The sequence below is a fragment of the Lineus longissimus genome, chromosome 8 (assembly GCF_910592395.1).
Source record: "Lineus longissimus chromosome 8, tnLinLong1.2, whole genome shotgun sequence".
Lineage (NCBI taxonomy): Eukaryota > Metazoa > Nemertea > Pilidiophora > Heteronemertea > Lineidae > Lineus > Lineus longissimus.
The window spans coordinates 9,636,164-9,656,524 of NC_088315.1; the positions used below are offsets into that span (position 1 = coordinate 9,636,164).

Genomic DNA, 20,361 nt, shown 5'->3' on the forward strand with positions numbered 1-20,361 from the left:
GTAAACAAACCGTCACTCCCGCGAAAAAAGCACGTGGCTTTTGTCATCGTTTTGACATCCCTTACAATCAATACTTTGCCTATAACGAGATGGGCCGTGCTCGCACAGCTCCTACTAAATCCAGAAGGCCCAGGTCAGCGGGCAAGAACAAAGACAAGATAAATGACTGCAAAGTTTCAAATGGTAGGGTTGATGAATCACAAAAGAATAAGAAAGTAAAAAAGTGCCCCGCAAACCCCCGCTAACGACTGCTGCGACCAGGGATCATAATCGTATTACGTGTCATAGGGCCTTCTCGACAACAAATGGTCTTGATTTCAGTACCTAAGCTGAGACGACAACAAATGGCAGCGGCCAGATGAATGATGATCGGAGGTCGCGGTGACCATCGGTTTTCACCGCAAACGAGCGATTCGTCACTCGCAGGTGGCGAATTGTCCGAGGTAAAAAATGAAAATTTGGGTTTACAGTGGCACCTCCCTCGGCGGACACCTCTCTATTAAGGACAACCTCTCTATTAGGGACACTAGTTCTGGTCCCAAATTGGTTGTTTCCATTCAACTTGACCTCTCTAATCGGGATACCTCTCTATTAAGGACAGCATTTGTCAGTCCCGAAGGTGTCCTTAATAGAGAGGTTCTACTGAATTTTATTTGTGACCTGGCCCCTATTTATGTTAATGATGATGTGAGAAAATTTCACCAACTTGTGCATTTCAATTGCTAGCATTTCAATCTGCAGGAACAACGGCTACTAAAGCTAAGAAAAACCAAGAGAAACCAAGTAAGGAATACACGCATTGGCTGATGAAATCGGAACCTGAGAGCAGATTCGAAAAGGGTATTGATATGAAGGTACACAATATGATCCTTAAATCGGTTCTGGACAGAGAACTCTTCTTCTCCTACCTCTTCAGTGTCAGCACTTCTCCATCATTGTCCAACGAAGGATGAGCGTTTGTGCGTGCCACTACGGTTATGCACCGATTGGGGATATCGGCGTAGTGACTTCAGCAATAGAAATGATCGAAGTTTATTTTTTCAGTTTGGCATAGAGGACCTCAAAGCCGAGCCTGATCAGACAGCATGCTGGGATGGTGTGAGAAACTACTCGGCACGGAACCACATGCGAGGAATGAAAACCCATCAGCAGGCTTTCTTTTATCACAGCAACTGTAAGGAGCCTGGTATTGCAGGGATCATGGAGGTAAGGCATATCTTAGTCAGTCCTAGTTGGCTCATTGAAACATCCTTTGATTCCTCCTCCAAGGTGAGATGAGCATTCTTTCCACTACAGTTGGGTGCCTAGTTACTCTGTCTTCAGCCAGAGGTAGAGCTCATCTCAAGTTATATTACTTATGATTCTCACTTGGTGGGGTCTTTTTCTTTCCCAGGCAAAGACACTAGGTACAAGAGGTCTTGGTTTCACATCTCATTTGAAAGACGAAGCAATTGGGGGTTTAGTGTCTTGCTTAAGGACACTGACAAAACAGCGGTGATTCCTAGATAGCTCAACCCACAACCTCCCGATCATCAGCCTGGTTTTTTACCACCACGCCACTTATTTCCCTGAGAAACTAACCATTTTGTCTGTATCTTTAGATTGTGAAAGAAGGCTATCCCGACCACACCCAATTTGACCGAAAAGATGCTCATTACGATCCAAAGGCCAAGGAAGACGACCCTCGCTGGTTCATGGTGGACGTCAAGTATCAGAGAATGTTAAAACGTTTCATTTCTCTGGCTGAGTTGAAACAGGTCCACCTAAAGCACAAGGCAAGTGGAGGCCCACTGAGGAACTTGGCTTTGTTTACAAGTGCGAGGTTGTCTGTGCAGCCACTCACTAAAGGTAAGATCCTTTTTCATGTAAACTGTTGCAAACAGCAATTACTGAAAGTTTGTTCAGGGAAGATGATAATCTGAAGAAATTTGTGATTAATGAGACATTTTCTGTTTCTCTGCGGTTTTCCATGGCAAAGTTTGGGTACTTTCCATAATCCGACCAGTAAACCATTTCCAGCCACTTCTGGACCGAGTATCTCATGATCTGAAGACATACATCTAATATCCGAGTTTCAATTTGTCTTCGAGTTCACTTTAGTTGTTTCTAATTCCTTGTCCTATCTATTTGCAGAAGAGTGGGACTTCATCATAAGTTTGGAAGAGAACGATTGAAGAAGTGCACATTGGAATAATGGTGCTGCATTTATATCGCAATTGATGCGTAATTCCAAATAAACGGGAACAATTTAAAAAGTGCACAGAACAGTGATAAGCTGCAAAACTCTTGGTAGTCTGCAGCTCTAATGATGGTAGAGATCTTTTATCCTCTTGTCATGCCATGGTCACCACAATAGTCTAGCAAAATGGGTTGAAAATGGGATGAGAACAGGAACTATCTTAAAAATATTTCTCTCATCACAGACAAAGGTGGCATTATTTCATGACTAAGAATGTGTTCGTGGTGATTTGTCAAGATATTTACGAAACTCATTATATTTTGAAGGTACAATATAAAATTGTCTTTATCAATCGCTTTGCTGTTGTTTGTTTTTTACCATTACCTGGGGTTGGTGACAACAAGAAAGAGCATTCTTGGAACATATCCCTAGTCGGCCGTGGAAAAGATTCAAGGATCCCGGTGTTTACCTAAAGAAGTATTGAATTGAGAGCTAAGCTTTAATAAAGACTAGTCTTTATTAATTCTTGTCGTTGCATACAAAACCAAAAGACGCACATACTGTTCACTTCCATGCTTTATTCTCAAAATGAGGCTAATAATATCAATTATTGACAATATGTTAAATACCTCAACATGACCCCGCCCAAAGCATGTGACATTGAGCCCTAACATAAATGGCTCCGATATAAAGTCCTTAAATTAAAGCTATTTGCATAAAAACACTAAAATAAATATACAGGTTATTCACTAAAATTCATTGCGTTTGTAACACGATTACAATAGTCTTTTTATTCCCTTATACATAGAACTTGGCTTTTGTGGCTATGACGCCACAATATTATCATTACCTTATGAATATTGGGTAATACAATTATCAAGATATAAAGTGTTTGATTTGAATCTATTCACAGGAAAACAAACTTATGTATAGTGGACCCCCCCCCCCCCCCTTAGCGGACACCTCTCTATAAAGCACACAAGTTTTGGTCCCAAATTGGTTTTTCCATTCGACTTGACCTCTCTAATCAGGACACCTCTCTATCCAGGACAGTACTTGTCAGTCACGAGGGTGTCCTTAATAGAGAGGTTTTACTGCAGTCCTCCTAAGAAACGGTGAGTCTGTAGACATTTGCTGCACAAGTTAGTTTCCAGAGAATAGATTCATCTCAAATCAATTATTCAGAAATATCCTGGCCTGAAAATTTACACAAATATAATTAATATCCCATGAATATTAATAAAATCAACTTCATGAATATATTAATCAGTTTTTAAAAATTTTACTGACTGAATGGACAAAATATACATTCTAGTACACTTCTCACTGCTCCTAGTATTCAGAATTGTGAACAAACTTCATCTCGAGCACATGCTATCACCCACACATTGTTAACGCCAATTAAATCTACCAAACAGAATGACAAGCCATTATAGAAAGAACCAGTAATCTGCTACTAAACAGACTGGTTTTCCATCCCATTTAGTACTGACCCAAGGCTCGTTTTCCATCCCGTTTAGTACTGACCAAAGGCTCGTTTTCCATCCTGCTTAGTATTGACTACAACTGGTTTTCCATACTGTTTAGTACTAGCAAGACTGGTTTTCCATCCCGTTTAGTACTGACCCAAGGCCGTTTTTCAATACTGCTTAGTACTGACTACAACTGGTTTTCCATACTGTTTAGTACTAGCAAGACTGGTTTTCCATCCTGTTTAGTACTGACCAAGGCTCGTTTTCCATCCCGTTTAGTACTGACCAAAGGCTCATTTTCCATCCCGCTTAGTACTGACTACAACTGGTTTTCCATACTGTTTCGCACAAGCAAGACTGGGTTTCCATCCCGTGTAGTACTGACCCAAGGCTGTTTTTCAATACTGCTTAGTACTGACTACAACTGGTTTTCCATACTGATTAGTACTAGCAAGACTGGTTTTCCATCCTGTTTAGTACTGACCAAGGCTGGCTTTCCATCCTGTTTAGTACTGACCAAGGCTGGTTTTCCATCCTGTTGAGTACTGACCAAGGCTGGTTTTCCATACTGTTGAGTACTGACCAAGGCTGTTTTTCCATACTGTTTAGTACTGACCAAGGCTGGTTTTCCATACTGTTCAGTACTGACCAAGGCTGGTTTTCCATACTGTTTAGTACCTACCAAGGCTGGTTTTCCATCCTGTTTAGTACTGACCAAGGCTGGTTTTCAAGAAAAAAATTCACTGTTGACATGTCAAGACCTTATCTGAACAGGAACCTGAACAAAGTCATTTTCAAAGTCGACAGGCAATGTGTCACTTACAACAGGACATGTGTAAATCGAGGAAACGAGGAATGCACATTAGAGTTTTTTTCCGTACATGAACAGGCCAAGGGTATGATAACACGTGAATAGTTTACTGACCTCTTTGCAAAGCCTGCCAATAACACACCAGTTGACTGCTAACTTTCAACAGAGGTAAAGCCTGAGCTCACCGAAAAAGTACCTTTTAACAGAGTCAGAACATGATGTTTGGAAGAGCATGAATTGAGTACACGATGTTTGGTCATTTAGCTATGAAAAAAGCCCCGAATACAAGCATTTTATGACAGAGTATAAACATTGTCATCTTGAGAGAAAAGTTACCGTAGCAGACTACATTCACCCCCAACCAAAAGCTATTTTGTAACCACTCTTCCAAATGCTAGGAATGTGCAAACAGGACCAGACAGAACGCACACGGTTTTGTTCCATATGATTAGATTTGATTGAGAGCTATTAATTATGCAGTACCACTGTAACAATTTAGGTTGTTCGCCATATTTCGGCATTACCATACAATAGACAGTTACAGACAATGATTTTTTTTCAAAAGTCATTTCTGTCGTTCATCGTACCCAAACAGATGAGATGAAACACTCCAAAACGTTAAACCGGCGCTAAATGCTAGTTACAGAGTTAGTGTGTAGAAAGTACCGTAGGTACACAAGCTCAAAGTGCAAACACAGAATGTTTGTGTACAATTTCTGAGGTATCCATAAAGTGCCCCCTTTACAGGGACTCTGTACCTTTTAAAAGTGTTGGCCCAGTATTATCTCAATACACACCACATTGGATATCTTGAATAAAATACCCATGTTGATCAATTATTACAAGTTATGAAATAGATAAATCATTATGGCCATTTTTTATACAGTACAGATAGATATAGCCATGCATTTCTTTCACAAACTTCAGTAGCATCATTATATACATTAAGACTTTATACAGGCAAGAACCAAATTCTACATAATAAAACGGACACGTTTACGAATGACTTATATAAAACTCTGACACCTATTGGCAGCTTTTTTGACTATACAACGTATTCTCACTTAAAACATTACTATATGAAATTCATAGGCATACAATTACAACTGATATCTACTGGCAAAAACCTGTTTCAGATATCCAAGGGTCGTCAAATTTGGGCTAATTATCTGAATGTTGGGCATGCCTCTAGGCAGTTAGAAGATAATTGAGCAGGAAGTGAGACCTCCACAAATCAAGCCTGAACTACCCATTGATGACAAAACTGTAACCTGGCCAATCATTTCCAAGTATTGGTCAGTTATCTTGAAATGCAACTGATCTTTGAACGCCAACTTTCAAACAACTTGCCCCGTGAATTCGACAATAAAACCTCACATATCCATTCCATCAAATATTTGTGATAAGTTACTTTCCTCTTATCACATTCCTGTGATCCTTCAATAGATATAAAACTTGGTTCAAAAAACCCATAAAACTTTCCACTTGTAAAACTCACTGCAACCCACAATCAGGAAACGACTTTCAGTTACCATAGACATATTTTGTTATGTCACTTGCATTCATTTCACAAATCTTTCTGAGATGCCAGATACATTTCATTTTTCATTTTCGTTAGTTCCAGCTATTTCTTAGTTCACTTAAGTCCAGCCTTAATCTTGCCGTTACCAACCAAGCATCCTCTCACAAGAATATCCAACCCTGTAGTTAGTCTCCAGATTTCGTTGCTAAACTAGTAACTTGACAGGTCTGAACTTACCCCGGAGTACAATTATACCCTACCCCTGGTGCATATGACCTTAATATGAATTCTGTCTTTTATTAATATAACTTCTCCAGGATGGGTGGGACACCAGCCTCCTGAAACCCATATCGAGCCTTGTACCCATTAATATTCATGTCAGGAGGGAAATTAGTAGAGTTTGGCCCCTTGATACACTCTAGAGTGCCAACAGAGAAAAAAAAATTTCACCATCAAGAGATCTTAAAATACTGAGCCGAGCTTCAACTACGGCAGGATATTATTAGCTCTATAAACAATACTTTGGTGATTTGTAATGTTTAAGTAGAAGGAAACTGGAGAACCCGGAGGAAAATTATGCTGTCAAAGAGACAACCCAATCAAGAGATGAGCACTTGACCTATCAGGGGTCGTGAGATCTGAAGTGCCCAGCAAACATGCAATTTCATGCTGTTGCAACCTATGATAATCATCGCTGCAATAAGTGATGAAAAGATCACTCATCTGCTGGTAAAACCAGTAATCACTAGGTTTAATACTCATCGCAGATTGCAGTGTCACAGATTCTTGTTGCAGACACCTACAATGACCTCCCCAAAAGAGATTTTCATTGCACGTGATAGCAAACGCAGGTCTCAGTGACAAAAATCACCTGTTGCATGGCACTTTATCCTAACCATACTTATAACCCGCATTACAGACTAGAAGGTGTACAAGTTACAATGGCAATGTTTACATCGCGCTAAATCTGTGAAATTCAGTCTAATATGTAATAATCTCCGAACTCATTTCTCCTCGTTTTCTCCTCTCAATAAAATGAAACAGATGACGGCAGACATATTGGGGAAGATGTGACGTTAAAACAAAGTATTCTGCCCGCTGTCAGTAGGTGCAGGAACCACCAAGGAATTCCTCATTTCAATAACATCTCACGAGCTTGGATGCAAATCACTCTCAATTCATTTAGTGATAACTCTTCAATAAAAACAACCAATTGTAACTGCTATAGTATCACTGTGAATGTTACAGTAATTTACATGGCCTTTTCTTAGTAACGCACATCGTAAGTTTTGTTTTGATGTTACCCTGACAAGTTGGTTTTGTGAATGGAGCATTTGGCATCAAGCTTTTTGTTGTTAATTCAAAAGAAATCCCTCGTATGAAAACTTTGATAAATGTATTGACGTCTCTGTTACTATTTTTTGTAAATCTCAATAGTTTTATTCATTGTCGAATGAAATATCACTTCCCTTTTATCAAAAACTTGGATAAAGGTTTTGACGTCTCTAAGTCATGATGAATATAAAATTCTTTTTTGTAAATCTAAATCATCGTCGCAATGAAATATCGCTTGGAAATCTAGCGCATGGGAAAGTATAATGCAGTGAAAGTGCCAGAAATTCAAAGTGAAGACGAGAGATGCACAACGTTGAAATTCTCCTGACCATGACTACATCGGTTAAACTATTGCACTTGTATACAAGAGGTACACCATGATACCACGTACCCATATAAAAATAGCCCACAGAGTGTCTACCTAAGGCAAGCGAAAGATGTGATGGTAAGAATAAATGATAGAAACCGTTACGCTCCTTCGTTTGTTAACCGCGGTCGTGAAAAAGAGGAGAAGTGCGAAAAGGGAGACAAAGTTCATGCGAAAACATCGAAAGCTTCTACAATTATTTCATTGCTTTTGATGTGGTAAGGTTACAGTTGGAATGACAGGTTAGAAAGTACTCCATTTATCTTTGTTTCTTCCACAAATTGAGAAGCCGAGCGAGGTTTGAGACAATTTCAAGATTGATGATGGACACAAGAGAATCCGGCCACCCTTACAACCATCACAATGAGTACAGTGCATTCGATACTAAACTTATATTCTGAACAGCGCAATTCGAAGTGTAACTTTATACAAGCATGGATTTTTCAAGCATAAAGCCTACCCAGACTTTTACCACTACAGCGGTGAGTGCGGGAAACAGCATGGTTTACACAGGCGTGGAATTTCAGTGAAAGCTGCAGAGTCAAATGGTTGAGAAAGCAGTTTCACATAGCAGAAAAAAACCCTAAGTGGATTTAGGCCTTTAACCTTGTGAAAAGACAGGCGCAGAATTTCAATGAAAGTATTGGACTCCGACGGAAAACCACCTTAGTGGATTCAGGCCTTCAACCACCTCATCGAAGGAACCCAAATTCAGACCCCATGCTACTCTGGCAAACTAGTCTGGGCTTACTTTCGATTATGAAACACATGAGAGGCCAGCTCACAAGGGGCAAGAGACACACTATGAAAATGATACAGTTTGTTAAGCCTGATTCAGTACATTGGTGCAAACATTACCAGTGGTAAGAATTTCTCTAAATATCGTTGATATAAAATATCTCCACCTCGAGTAGTAACTTACCAATGCTCAGGTTTTGCCTTGCAAGCCACAAGTGCAGTTATGGAAACACTTGGTCATTCATAAGCACAACATTACATTACCAGGACTGATGTAGCCTCCAAGTTAGGGGCAATGGTACTATTATAATACAGTGGTCAATGGCACGAAACCAAATCTGTCAGATTCGAGTACATTCACGCAATGCAGGTTTTTCGAATCCTACGAGTATCTGGCTAATAGAGATAGAATTCACACAAATCACTTTAGATGTACTTTGAGTTCCTTGTTGGTAAAAGTAAACTGCATGGACAGAAGAATCTGCATTCACCATAAAAAGCAGGAAGATACGACAGTCTGAGGCCCCGTCACTCATAACGGTATTATCATCAGACACAAGCAGTCACTTTCCTCACCGTAAAAAGCACTGAGCACTTCCGAGTCAGTTCCATTTTCACCAACGAAAGGGTCATCCTGAGCACTTGTATTGAACACAGATGGAACACGGGTTACTTTGTCACTTTCAGCACACCGTTCTTCAAAACACGACAACAACCTCGCCCCAGTTGAAACCCCACTGAAATATACGCCAGAGCTAATCGTCATATCTGTAGTGTGACCACACTAAAACCTCGTCCTTAGATTAATAAGGTCCCTCTGTTAGAAGCATACATGGTGAAGACCTCGTCCCTAGTGTCACATAGTACTCCGTACTAAACTCACTCCTAATGTCTACGTCATATCACGCCTTCCATGAAACTCGTATCTAGGTGTTGAATCAGCGTGCGCACAAATGCCATCTCTTTTCGTGTATTCTCGAATATTATCCTGGGATCTTCCGACTCACAGCGCAGACAGTTCGGTGCCATCACCATGGCTAAGTTATTAATGTCCATCTTTGTGATCTGAGCATTCTCAATAGCAGCGAACACCTACAATAGAATAGATTACACAATGAGGCAAATAACATTAACAGTTTGGGCAGCATGACTTAACGACAACACAAGTCCATCTCTTAAAGGGGGAATATAGGCGGCAGCTAGGCAGGCAAGATAAAGTTACAAAAAGTCGCCAATAGGGGTCTCTCATATCTCACAGTATGTCGAAATGATTCATGCCTGTACGAAGAATATATTAAGTGCTGAATCTGACATGACCAAGGGCCCTTACTGTGTATACTAGTCACCTGAAGATGGCCAAATTAGCCCCTCTCCTCCTGCCTATAGTCCCCCTTTAAAGGGGAACGCCATTCGAGTTCATTCCATACTGGTTCTCATGATTTAATTTGCAGACTGCCAAGGGGGAGTTTGATGCTAATGGTGCCTTAAGTTTACTTCATGTAACCTTTAGGGATAACATGACTTCTGTGCTTTTGAACAACCGGCCCCTGTCCCTCAATAGAGAGGTTCTACTGCATACGTTTAAAGGAGTCGCTCCTGCTCTTACCTGTAAGAATCTGATGAGATAACACAGCACCAATTTGTTGATTTCCGGCAAGCCCATCACAATATCGACGGCAGCCTCGGGATTTGCATAGTTTTCTATACACTGTTCATAAACGTCGTTAGGTATGATCGGCTCGTAAAGTTCCCTGAACCAGAGTTTGAGTAACGAGGCCGGGATGTGTGGGTCGGGGCAGTCGGTCGGCGGTATCCACTGGTCGCACCGCACTTTGAGCGCATTCACCTCATCAATGTCCCCAGGCACTCTGAAATGTTCAAATGCTCAGTAGTAAGGTCACGATTAAATAGAGTTCGCATTTTTTTAGTGGCTGCTACTTAAATTTAGCAGGAACTATTACGCCTGATGGAACCCAAAGAGTTGCGGCAAGGTTTTGCCAACTTGGTGGTGCATAGTGGCATCTAACAGAGCTAATTTAACTTGTGGGCACTCTTAAGATAATGTTGGTTTGTACCACCATGAGGAGATAGCCAAACTTTGAACAAACAGGCCCTGATCTCCGAATAGCCTACTATCTCTTCAGGTTGAGTACCATCATAGACCATGTGGTCTGAGTACTTGTCCCCCCATCCCAAACTGCCCTGGAGTGACCCTCATCTCCACCTACCTGAATATCCCTTCAGTTTGAGCACCATCATAGACCATGTGGTCTGAGTACTTATCCCCCCATCCCTAACTGCCCCAGAGTGACCCTCATCTCCACCTACCTGAATATCCCTTCAGTTTGAGCACCATCTAGCCTGAGTACCTCCTCTGAGAGGACCGTCTGTATCCATGGCAACCGACGGTTTGGAAATCTCTCCCTCTGCATCATCATCACCTCCTCCATGGTACTACCGAACATCGACGGGTGGAATATCGTACGCTACAGAAGAAGAGAGGAACAGGTTACGTAAGGAAACAATCAACCGACATTAGCGTAGCCAGTGTGGAGGGTCATTTTCCGAAAATACAACAGATAATTGCTGTCAATTACAAAGATGCAGTTCGGCTTTTGGGTTTCTTGGTCAAATTCGAAATTCACACCCCTTCTCGCTCCTACCCTCCCCTAGCTACGCCTCTGCACAAGTATCATTTTGAGGTTGTCAGTGTGAGAGTAACACAATGGATAAGATTAACAACAGCATGACCTCGAATGGTTCGATCTCCGGTCACACTGCTTCCTAAAGTAAGAGAGAGGGCAACTCTCAGAGCATCCTGCAGATGCTTCAAGTAACAATATCTCCGTGTGAAAACTAGAATTTGATGGGTCTGTCAACAACGGATTATAGTATTCGAATTCGATATTCATATTATTATTCCTACGTCTTTCAACTTCAATCAAACCTGAAACCATGTCAAGAGTCTGTCTGATGATGAAAAGTTTATAAATAGGAATTGTATGATATTTATGGTTAAACTTGTCCCTGAAGAGAAGACCCTAAATAGATGCAGCTTAACAAGAGGTTAAATCTCTAAATATAGCCCCAAAAAATAAGCGCCTTACATATTTTTGACCATAATCAATACTCCAACACAGTTAACTAAACCAGAAATATGTTGATCCATATGACTACATATTGCTATGGAGATTTTAAGAGGCTTACGATGCCCTTGGGATTCTTAAAGGCCAGCTTCATTTGTTCAAAATTTGAAATTTGAAATCAGAACGTGAATATGAAATCTTCTATTACATGATTATGTACAGAATGCACATTTCAACAACGCTTTTGTGTACACTGACAACAAACATCATACATGCCAAGTTTCATAGTGTTGGCAAATGTTTAGTGCATTACGGTCAAGTCAAATTCCAGTGTGCCACATTTAAACATTGAAAAGAAACGTAACTGGCCTTTAAAGAGAAAACATTCTATTTGTGTCTATCAACATAGATTAAAATTGACAGAAAATCTATAATCATGATCTTCAAATAGATTTGAGATCAAAAGAGTTTTTCTTTAATAATCTTTTCTAAGTCATCCGGGTAAAATTGCAAAACCCACTCACCAACACTTATCAGAAAACTGCACAAAGGTTTTTTGAATGTTTATGAATTGAATTTGCGACAACAGATGCCTTCCAATTTGGCCAAGATGAGCCCAAGGACTCACTGACTATCTTAACACTTCCCCTCAAATTGTCCACCTACCCTGGAATAGTCTACCTACGCTGTAATCCCAAGGACTCACTGACCCATCTTAACACTATCCCTGGAATGGTCTACCCACTCTGTGAACCCAACAACTCACCGACTCATCTGAACACTACCCCTGGGATAGTCTACCTACCCTGTGAGCCCAAGGACTCACTGACCCATCTTAACACTATCCCTGGAATGGTCTCCCTACTCTGTAAACCCAACAACTCACCGACTCATCTGAACACTACCCCTGGGAAAGTCTACCTATCCTGTGAGCCCAAGGACTCACTGACCCATCTTAACACAACCCCTGGAATAGTCTACCTACCCTGTGAGCCTAACAACTCACCAACTCATCTTAACACTACCCCTGGAATAGTCTACCTACCCCTCACCAACTCATCTTAACACTACCCCTGGAATAGTCTACCTACCCCTCACCAACTCATCTTAACACTACCCTGAAATAGTCTACCTACCCTGGCCTGCTCCACCTCATCTAGTGTCGGTTTCCTTAACCCTTTCTTGGCCCCTAATTTCACAGCTCGCTCCAACTTCTTTATCGTATATTGCGCAAAATGACTAATTGGCACCTGGAAGACAAAGGGTTAACGGTTATGTGACGTTCCTTTAAGTAACCAGCGAGCTGCCTGTGTGGTGCAGTTGAAACAGCAGCACCTGTCACCTTGGAGGTCCTGGGTTCGAAAAGCGGTACACTCATGTGACAGACAGGGCAACCCTCTTCTTGCCACGAAGGTTTCCTCCGGGGTCTCCGGTTTCCTCCTACTTTACTTTACATTTCAATCGTCCAATATTGTTTATAAAGGTTCTTCACGGACGTCACATGATGACGTTACCAATTGTTTTACACTGCCATATTGGCCGTCACACGTGGTCACGATGTAAAGGAAATGCATTGGCAGGTAGCCGTCAAAACATCACGTTGTGACGTCATGTCGTGACGTCACGTGAAGAACCTCTAGAGAGTTAATGACGTCCTACTTGATGCTCAGCTCTCAGTTTGTTCAGAAACTAAACAGAACTCAACCAATTAAAGGATGACTTAGGTAACTGTGCACATTATTACTGTGTTCTGCACTGTGAAATCATCTTTTAGAATGAACCAACAACTTTCATCAATAAGGAACAAATAAAATGGAAAAAGTTTACATGCAAACCATAAAACAACCAGAGAGGTTAACAGACTCAGTTACCGAAGACATCCTTTAAATATCTATTTAGAATTCAGAGTGATGAGAACTTACACATTCTGTATCGAACATTGGGTCGAGGTGTCGACAGATATACCCCTCGAGATAGGAATGGAACTTCATCGACGGAGGGAAGAAATTCAGACAGATTGCCATCAGCTCCCAGCCACGCATTAAACTATCACTGAAACGACAAGAAATATAACTGATTCGGTGTGTTTATCATAATCTGTCATTACTTGGTTCACATACTGGTCGAGTTCAAGTGAGCGTCATCTGATTGCTCCTTGAAACCCCCGATTGATTTCTGTTCTCTCAACTTCTGGACCAAAGCCAATGTCCTTAATAGAGAGGGTGTCCTTAATAGAGAGGTGTCCCCTAAAGGGAGGTTCCACTGTATTACTGTGACCTCAAATGCCCACTGATGGCCTAAAATCAAACTGACCTTTGTTGACAAACATGAATGGCAAACAATTTTCAAGGGAGGCCTCATAACTGACAATACCACACACAGATATTTCAATGAAGTGATATTTGCAGTAATTTTGTATGATAAATCATATCTGGACATAATCAAAACACACACTTAAAGCACTCCCTGCCAAACAGCCCAGAAATATATCAAACTGTTCTCATTCTCTTTCTCTCTCGAAGTGTGTCCTCATAGTTGTGACCAGCTTGAGAGAGTCGGTGTAACACTCCCAACCCCTCCAATGCTGTCCCTGTCCCCAAACAATAAAAGTACTTTCCATTGTCAAATGTTGATCCCCACATGGCTAGAAGGCTCATCAAGGCGCTGAAGTGGATTGGAGATGATATGAGCTCGACCTGTGAAGGACGAAGTCACAACCAGACAAAACCTGAAATCCTCAAACCTCTTTCCTTCACAACTAAGAAACATTCTAACCGGTAGATATAGGCACTCCAATAACTTGACTTCACCAAAAACCAACAAGAGCCCCTACTTTCCCAAAACAAAATTTACACCCTTACAAAATGCCCATTTCCTTACAAGAAATGGCCATTTTGTTAGTTCATACTTACCTATGGAACACTTTTGCATGTTACTCCATTTGGGCTCAAACACAAGAGTATCCCTTTAATTTTCTAAAGGGAGAACTGAGTTAACAGCTCGGCCGCCAGGCGGCGCCCTGACCGATCCCGCGAGATCGCGCCGATCTCATGCCGCCATATTTAGTCTTTACTCTTGAGCGTTAATAAAGAGTATGTCCCGTTTGTGGGGACGGCGGGAGGGCCGTGTTCCATAGGTAAGTATGAACTAACAAAATGGCCATTTCTTGTAAGGAAATGGGCATTTTGTGTCATTCAAACTTACCTATGGAACACTTTTGCATCGAATCCCAGCAACCTATTGGAGGTGGGAAACGAGGACTTACCTAAGGCTGAGCTGTTGTTCCATCCAGGAGGCACCACCGGCATATTAGCTAAGGAGGACCGCCAGGGGAAAGAAATGGGGAGAACCGGAGGACCGGTATTTTGATCTCGGTATTACAATCATATTATAGAGAGTAATAGACCCATTCTCCGGAAAGCGCTAGAATTGCGTAATAAAACCATCTTCTTTCCGGCAACAGAGCTTAGAGCAAGTAAGGCATGTTGAAGGGTGTAGAATGAATTATTGCTAAACAACAATAAGAAATTGCGTCCTTTCTAGTCTACTAGGGGTTGCCTGGATGTTGAAGATAGGGCATATCAAAAATGGCGCAAGATGCGCGTTTGACTCTTCAATCGGGCTTCCCCCCCTTTTTTGATCTAGCCAGGATCAAACAACATGCCCCGCAGACACAATCGGGCCGATTGTGTGCATGCCATCTACGAGGGAAGAAACGTCTCGTAGGTAGAAACGAGAGAATGTGGAGTGATTACTCCAACATGCAGCGGAAACGACTTCTTGAAGAGCAACTCCTCGGTAGTTAGCCCAGGAGGTGGCTAGTGCTCTAACTTCGTGCGCTGAGATGTTAGCTAGCGCACGAAGATCAGAGGAAGTCTTCAAGGTGTTGTAGGAAAGACGAATAGTCTCCACAATCCACCTTGAAATAGTGGCGGCCGCTATCTCTCGTTTATTTCCCTCCTTATAGGACAAAAACAAACGCTCTCTCCCCTGGCGGATACCGGGAGGTTTTGTCCTATTTATGTAGAACTTTAGGGCCCTGACGGGACATAAAGTTCTGTCAGGAAGATCATAAGAGATCGTTCCTGACAGAGAGGGAATAGTAACCGGGGGCCGAGAGGCGGCCGGTCCCTGGTTCTTCGCCAGAAATCCTGGTATAAAAGCCAGGATAACCTCCCCTCCCTCTCTAAAAGCCAGCTTCTTAAAAGAAAGTGCATGGAGCTCTGATCTCCGTTGGGCGGTAGCCAAGGCTACTAGAAAGACCGTTTTGAGTGTCAGATATTTCATGGATGAAATAGACATGGGTTCAAAAGGATGCCTCATGAGCACCTTAAGGACAACAGAAAGGTCCCATTTAGGGGTGTTGTGAACCGGTCTAGGACGCTCTAATAACATTCCTCTGAAAAGAGGGGTTATTTGGTCCTCCCAACGAAGATCCCAGGTGCTTAAAACACGGAGGGTAGAAGCGATGGCGGACTTGTACCCTTTTATAGCCGTGACAGATAGTTGTCTTTCCGTGAATAATTCAATAAGGAAATCAACTAATCTGTATATAGAGGGAGAGATCGGATTAACTCCGTTCTCCCTGCACCAGGAAGTGAAGGTAGACCACTTTCCTTGATACACATCAAGGGTAGACCCCCTTTGAGGTGCGGACATGCGCTTGACAGCGATGTCCGAAAAGCCTCTCTGGTGGAGATGCAACTGGATAAGTTCCAGGCGTGAAACTTGAAAAATCCAGGGTTCTGGTGGTAGCATCTCCCCAGGGGGTGCCACAGGAGGTGCTTCCAAGTAGGAAGACTCCTGGGGTGATCTATCAGGAGCTCCAGCAAGGCTGGGAACCAGGCCTGATTTGGCCAGCAAGGTGCGATGAGAGTTATTCTCACCGGATGGCTGGTCAAGATCTTGTTCAGGACTGGTTGAATGAGAGGGAGGGGTGGAAACGCATATGCGTTCAGCCCGACCCAAGAGGCTGTAAGGCTGTCGACTTCCAGGGCCTCTTCGTCCGGAAGTGGAGAGTAATAGATGGGAAGGCGATTGTTCAGCCTGGTGGCGAACAGATCTACCTTCGGAGATTGCCAAAGGCGACAAAGGTCGTCTACAATCTCCTGATGGAGTGTCCACTCTGTCTGAACTAGCTTGTTCTGACGGGACAGGGCGTCGGCAAGGACGTTGCGATTGCCCGGTATGTGTCTGGCACATATCGATACTCCAAGGTCGGCACAAAGATGGTAAAGCTCCCAAGTTAGCTGGCAAAGAATGCCGGACTTTGTGCCTCCCTGTCTCCTGACATATGCTACTACTGTAGAATTGTCGGAGAACAGGGTTACTCTCCGATTCTTCAGGCGAAGGGAAAGAGCCCTCACGGCAAGAAGGACAGCCTTCATTTCCAATATATTTATTGGAAGAATGGTCTCCTCCCTTGTCCATAGACCTCTTATGGACATGTCCCCGTTGTTCAGATGTGCTCCCCACCCTAGTAGGGAAGCATCTGTGAACAGGGACACTTCTGGGGGCGGTGGAGCAAGATCTACACCGCTTTGGAGACGAGTCTCCGACTCCCAGAAGTTCCAGACGTTCTTGAGTAGGTATTGAGGTATCAATACCAACTTGTCTAATGGGTCCCTGTGGGGTTTCCATAGAGACATTAGAAACATCTGGATGGGACGCATATATAGACGGCCAAGGGGGATTTGGTCTGCTGCCGAATTCAGAAGTCCCAAAAGGCTCAAGCATCGCCTTGCGGGAGCTTGAGTCCTTCCTCTGAATTCTGCGACGAGATGAAGAATTTTCTTTATCCTGTCTAGGGGGGGCAGCATTTTCCCTATGGCCGTAAGGAACCGAACTCCAACGTAAACGAAGTCTTGGGATGGTATGAATTCTGACTTTGTTTCGTTGATAATCCAACCTGCGGAAACTACTTTTTGCTTTAGAACCTGAAGTTGTTGCAGTAGTAGTTCCCGCGATTTGCAACGGAGTAGCCAATCGTCTAGGTAGTGATGGAGCTTGAACCCCATCACGTGAAAGGGAGCGACGAAGGCTGTGACTATCATCGTAAAAATTAGGGGTGCCGATGCCAGACCGAATGGCAGGGCCCTGAATTGATACGTCTTTCCTTCGTAATGGAATCGAAGGAAGTGTTGATAGTCTGGATGGATCGGTACATGTAAGTACGCATCCATTAAATCCATCGATACCGCCCAATCGTTGGGCTGTATCGCCGTTGCTATAGACCTGGTGGTTTCCATCTTGAAATGAGGAACATTCAAGAAGGTGTTTAACCTGGAAAGGTCTATGATCAGCCTCCATGTCCCTGCTTTCTTGGGAACCAAGAAAACGTGGCTGTAAAAGCCGGGGGAGCATGGATCTTGAAGGACCTGGATAGCTTGCTTCTCCAGTAATGTCGCGACCTCTGCTTGGAGGGCAGAGGCCTTGACTGGGTCCTTCGGTGGCTGAACTGGGGTTGGATATATGGTAGTCGGGGGGGTACGGTTGAAATCTAGTTTCACTCCGTACCTCAACATGTTTGGGACTGGGGACCCCTTTGGGCACCAATCGTCCCAAATGTCTGCAAATTTTTGCAGACGGCCCCCGACTACCGGAGTCGGCTCCTTTTTGCGTCCGGGAGGAGAAAGGAGGGGGGAGTCACCTCTTCCGGCCAGCACCCCTTAGGCGAAAGGAGTGCTTAGTCGGACCGGATCCACCCTGGTTAGAGGAAGTATTTTTCCTCTTTCCAGTCCGGCGACCCTCCGCTTCCCGTCGGAAGGATCCAGCAGGAGCAGGCTGACTAGGCGAGGTAGGCCTAGGCAGGACCTGCCTGGCGTACGGGATTGAACCCGATGCCTGCTGGGGCCTCTCTATCTTTCTAGCGTTAGGTAGAGAGGTCTTGGCCCTCTGTGTCGCAGTGGGGGCATATAATTTGTCCCAATCTTTCTGTGCTTGAGCCGCCTCTTGTACAGAATCTGCGAACAGGAAAGAACCGTCCATAGGAGCGGTTCTTAAGGCCCCTTCCAGCTGGAGGGATCTGATGACATTGAGAGAGCCCAGTGCGGCGTCTCTACGGAGTAGGACGCTATTTGCTGCGGTCTTGGCGGACAGCGCAATAGTGTGCCTAATCGAATGTGACAAGGATGTCACAAGCGATTTTGTGTCATCAGATAGTGACTCATTATCTTTTAGGGATCTGGCTAGGGCCAGGTTAGTGTGCTCTGCGTAGGAGAGCACCGCTAACGTGTTTTTGGCCAGACCCTCTTGTGCTCTAAGGTCTCGGTAAGCCGAGGAGGAAGTCACCCTAGGCACGAGTTGGTCCAGCTGTACATCGTCCTTTAATATGGAAGTCGATGCTGCAGCTGGACAGCCGGCCGAGCTGACTCGATAATAGTCAGCGCGGTACTGCCTAACGGGAGGAAGTTGTGCCGTGAACAACTTCCCCGGTTTACACCAAGCTTCCGGTCCGACTGCCGGAAGGACAGGGATGGAAGTACGTTGGTGGGCGCCTTGTGAGTCTCTGATTGTACGCTCCAAAAGTTCAGAGACTGCTAACACCGACGGGGAGGGAGGAAGGAATTCAAGTGCCCGAGTGGAGCCTTGAGAAACCTGTGGATTGGGATCCACTTCCTGTCCCCAGAGTGAAAAGGTCGGTGTTGACAAGGCTGGCAGTTCCGGCGGGGTAGGGCACAGATCCTGCGGGAGGTACGCTCTGATCAAGGATCTGAGTGTCCTCATATCCGACAGGATACTGGCCTCCTCTGGTGACAGCTCCTCCTGATTGGGGGAGCGGTAGCCTGGCTGAGAACTCTCGTTCTCAGAAAATTCCTCTAAAATAGAGGAGTCGGATGGTGGGTATCCGATGGGACCAGGCGCACCAGAGGAACCGGAACCCTGCTCCAGATGGCTAAGTCTATCAGAAAGACCTGCTACCATCTGGATGAGCTGGGACAGTTGCTGTCCCGACTCGGGTTCCGGACCCGACGTGCGGCTTCTCTCAACGACGGGCGGTTGAGGCGAGGGTGAGCGCATAAGCGAACCCTGGAAGCCGTATGTGCGGGCGAATGGGTCTTCCGGAAGCGGAAGTTGCCCATATTCTGAACTAGAGTTCAGATGTCCTCTCTGCGTAGCTCGTTCCATGGGAACGACGCCTCTGCTACGAGGAGGGGGTGGCACTTCCGGTTGGTTCCACCCAAGAGGTTGGCCAACGTAGGAAGGTGCCTGCATTTCCGGTAGGACGAAGTCCGAAACCGGAAATGCCCGTAACTCCTTCGCCGGTATGGAGCTACCGGAAGCCCTTTTAGAAGGAGGTACGGAGGGCGGAAACGCTGTTACCGAAGACGCATGGCGTTTCGGAGGTGGCGTTATAAGGTCCGGCCCTACTCTACTGTGTCCGTGAGGACTGGGGTTATTTCGCAGTAAAGACTGAGAAAAACCCCCAGTAGAGTCTTCGGTTACTGAAAAACGGGAACCCGCGTCAGTAACCGGAACTGCAATCGGCGGACCGGAAGCAGGGTGCTCCCGCGGGTACAAAGGGCTTGTACTCGGGGGAGCGGACGACAGGGGAACCGGAAGGTTCCCTGAGGTCCGGGGTATATTAAACCCTTGGAGACTTATTGGATGTAAGTCTCCCTTGGGACCACAGACATTAATAATGTCAGATCCCGCATCCTTCGCAGCCGCGGCCGGAACCGGAACTCGGCTGACGGAAGGGGTGGTGGCGGGAGGTTTGCTAGACCTCCGGGTTATATGCCCGGAAACGGAACCGGAAGAGGGTTTAGGCGTCTTCGCGGCCCGTTTCCCGCCACCAGACGCATTCCTTTGTGGTGAGACAAAGGATGCCGTCGGAGGGGTACGCCATATA

At 44.3% G+C, this 20,361-nt stretch overlaps 2 protein-coding genes across 7 annotated transcripts in view; one reads left to right on the forward strand and one right to left on the reverse strand.

Moving 5' to 3' along the window:
• Positions 1-4: 4 nt before the first annotated feature.
• LOC135492682 (thymocyte nuclear protein 1-like) lies at positions 5-2,503 on the forward strand. 2 transcript variants are annotated; one of them, XM_064779264.1, is made up of 5 exons: positions 5-183; positions 742-854; positions 1,045-1,206; positions 1,602-1,848; positions 2,134-2,503. In XM_064779264.1, exons 1-5 carry the CDS (start codon positions 90-92, stop codon positions 2,172-2,174), a joined length of 657 nt encoding a protein of 218 aa, XP_064635334.1. In that variant the 5' UTR covers positions 5-89; the 3' UTR covers positions 2,175-2,503. The 2 variants fall into 2 exon arrangements, with proteins under 2 accessions (XP_064635334.1, XP_064635335.1); XM_064779265.1 differs by lacking the exon at positions 742-854 and having other exon boundaries at positions 129-183.
• A 954-nt stretch (positions 2,504-3,457) lies between these two features.
• The window catches only part of LOC135492671 (rho GTPase-activating protein 39-like), a 165,188-nt gene continuing 148,284 nt past the window's right edge, over positions 3,458-20,361 (reverse strand). For all 5 annotated transcript variants that reach the window (XM_064779248.1, XM_064779247.1, XM_064779246.1 and 2 more), the window contains 5 exons: positions 13,433-13,562; positions 12,647-12,760; positions 10,753-10,910; positions 10,031-10,292; positions 3,458-9,516 (listed from right to left, as the gene is read on the reverse strand). In XM_064779248.1, coding sequence (XP_064635318.1) covers positions 9,322-9,516; positions 10,031-10,292; positions 10,753-10,910; positions 12,647-12,760; positions 13,433-13,562 — 859 coding nt within the window. In that variant the 3' untranslated portion in view covers positions 3,458-9,321. The remainder of the gene's footprint in view (positions 9,517-10,030; positions 10,293-10,752; positions 10,911-12,646; positions 12,761-13,432; positions 13,563-20,361) is intronic.

What these genes read in the sequence shown, in the direction of transcription:
- LOC135492682 (XM_064779264.1), top strand. Translation starts at nt 90, where the DNA reads ATGGGCCGTGCTCGCACAGCTCCTACTAAATCCAGAAGGCCCAGGTCA. An exon ending in TGACTGCAAAGTTTCAAATG is followed by an intron (nt 184 to 741) that starts GTAGGGTTGATG and finishes TTCAATCTGCAG; the next exon opens with GAACAACGGCTACTAAAGCT. An exon ending in AAAAGGGTATTGATATGAAG is followed by an intron (nt 855 to 1,044) that starts GTACACAATATG and finishes TTATTTTTTCAG; the next exon opens with TTTGGCATAGAGGACCTCAA.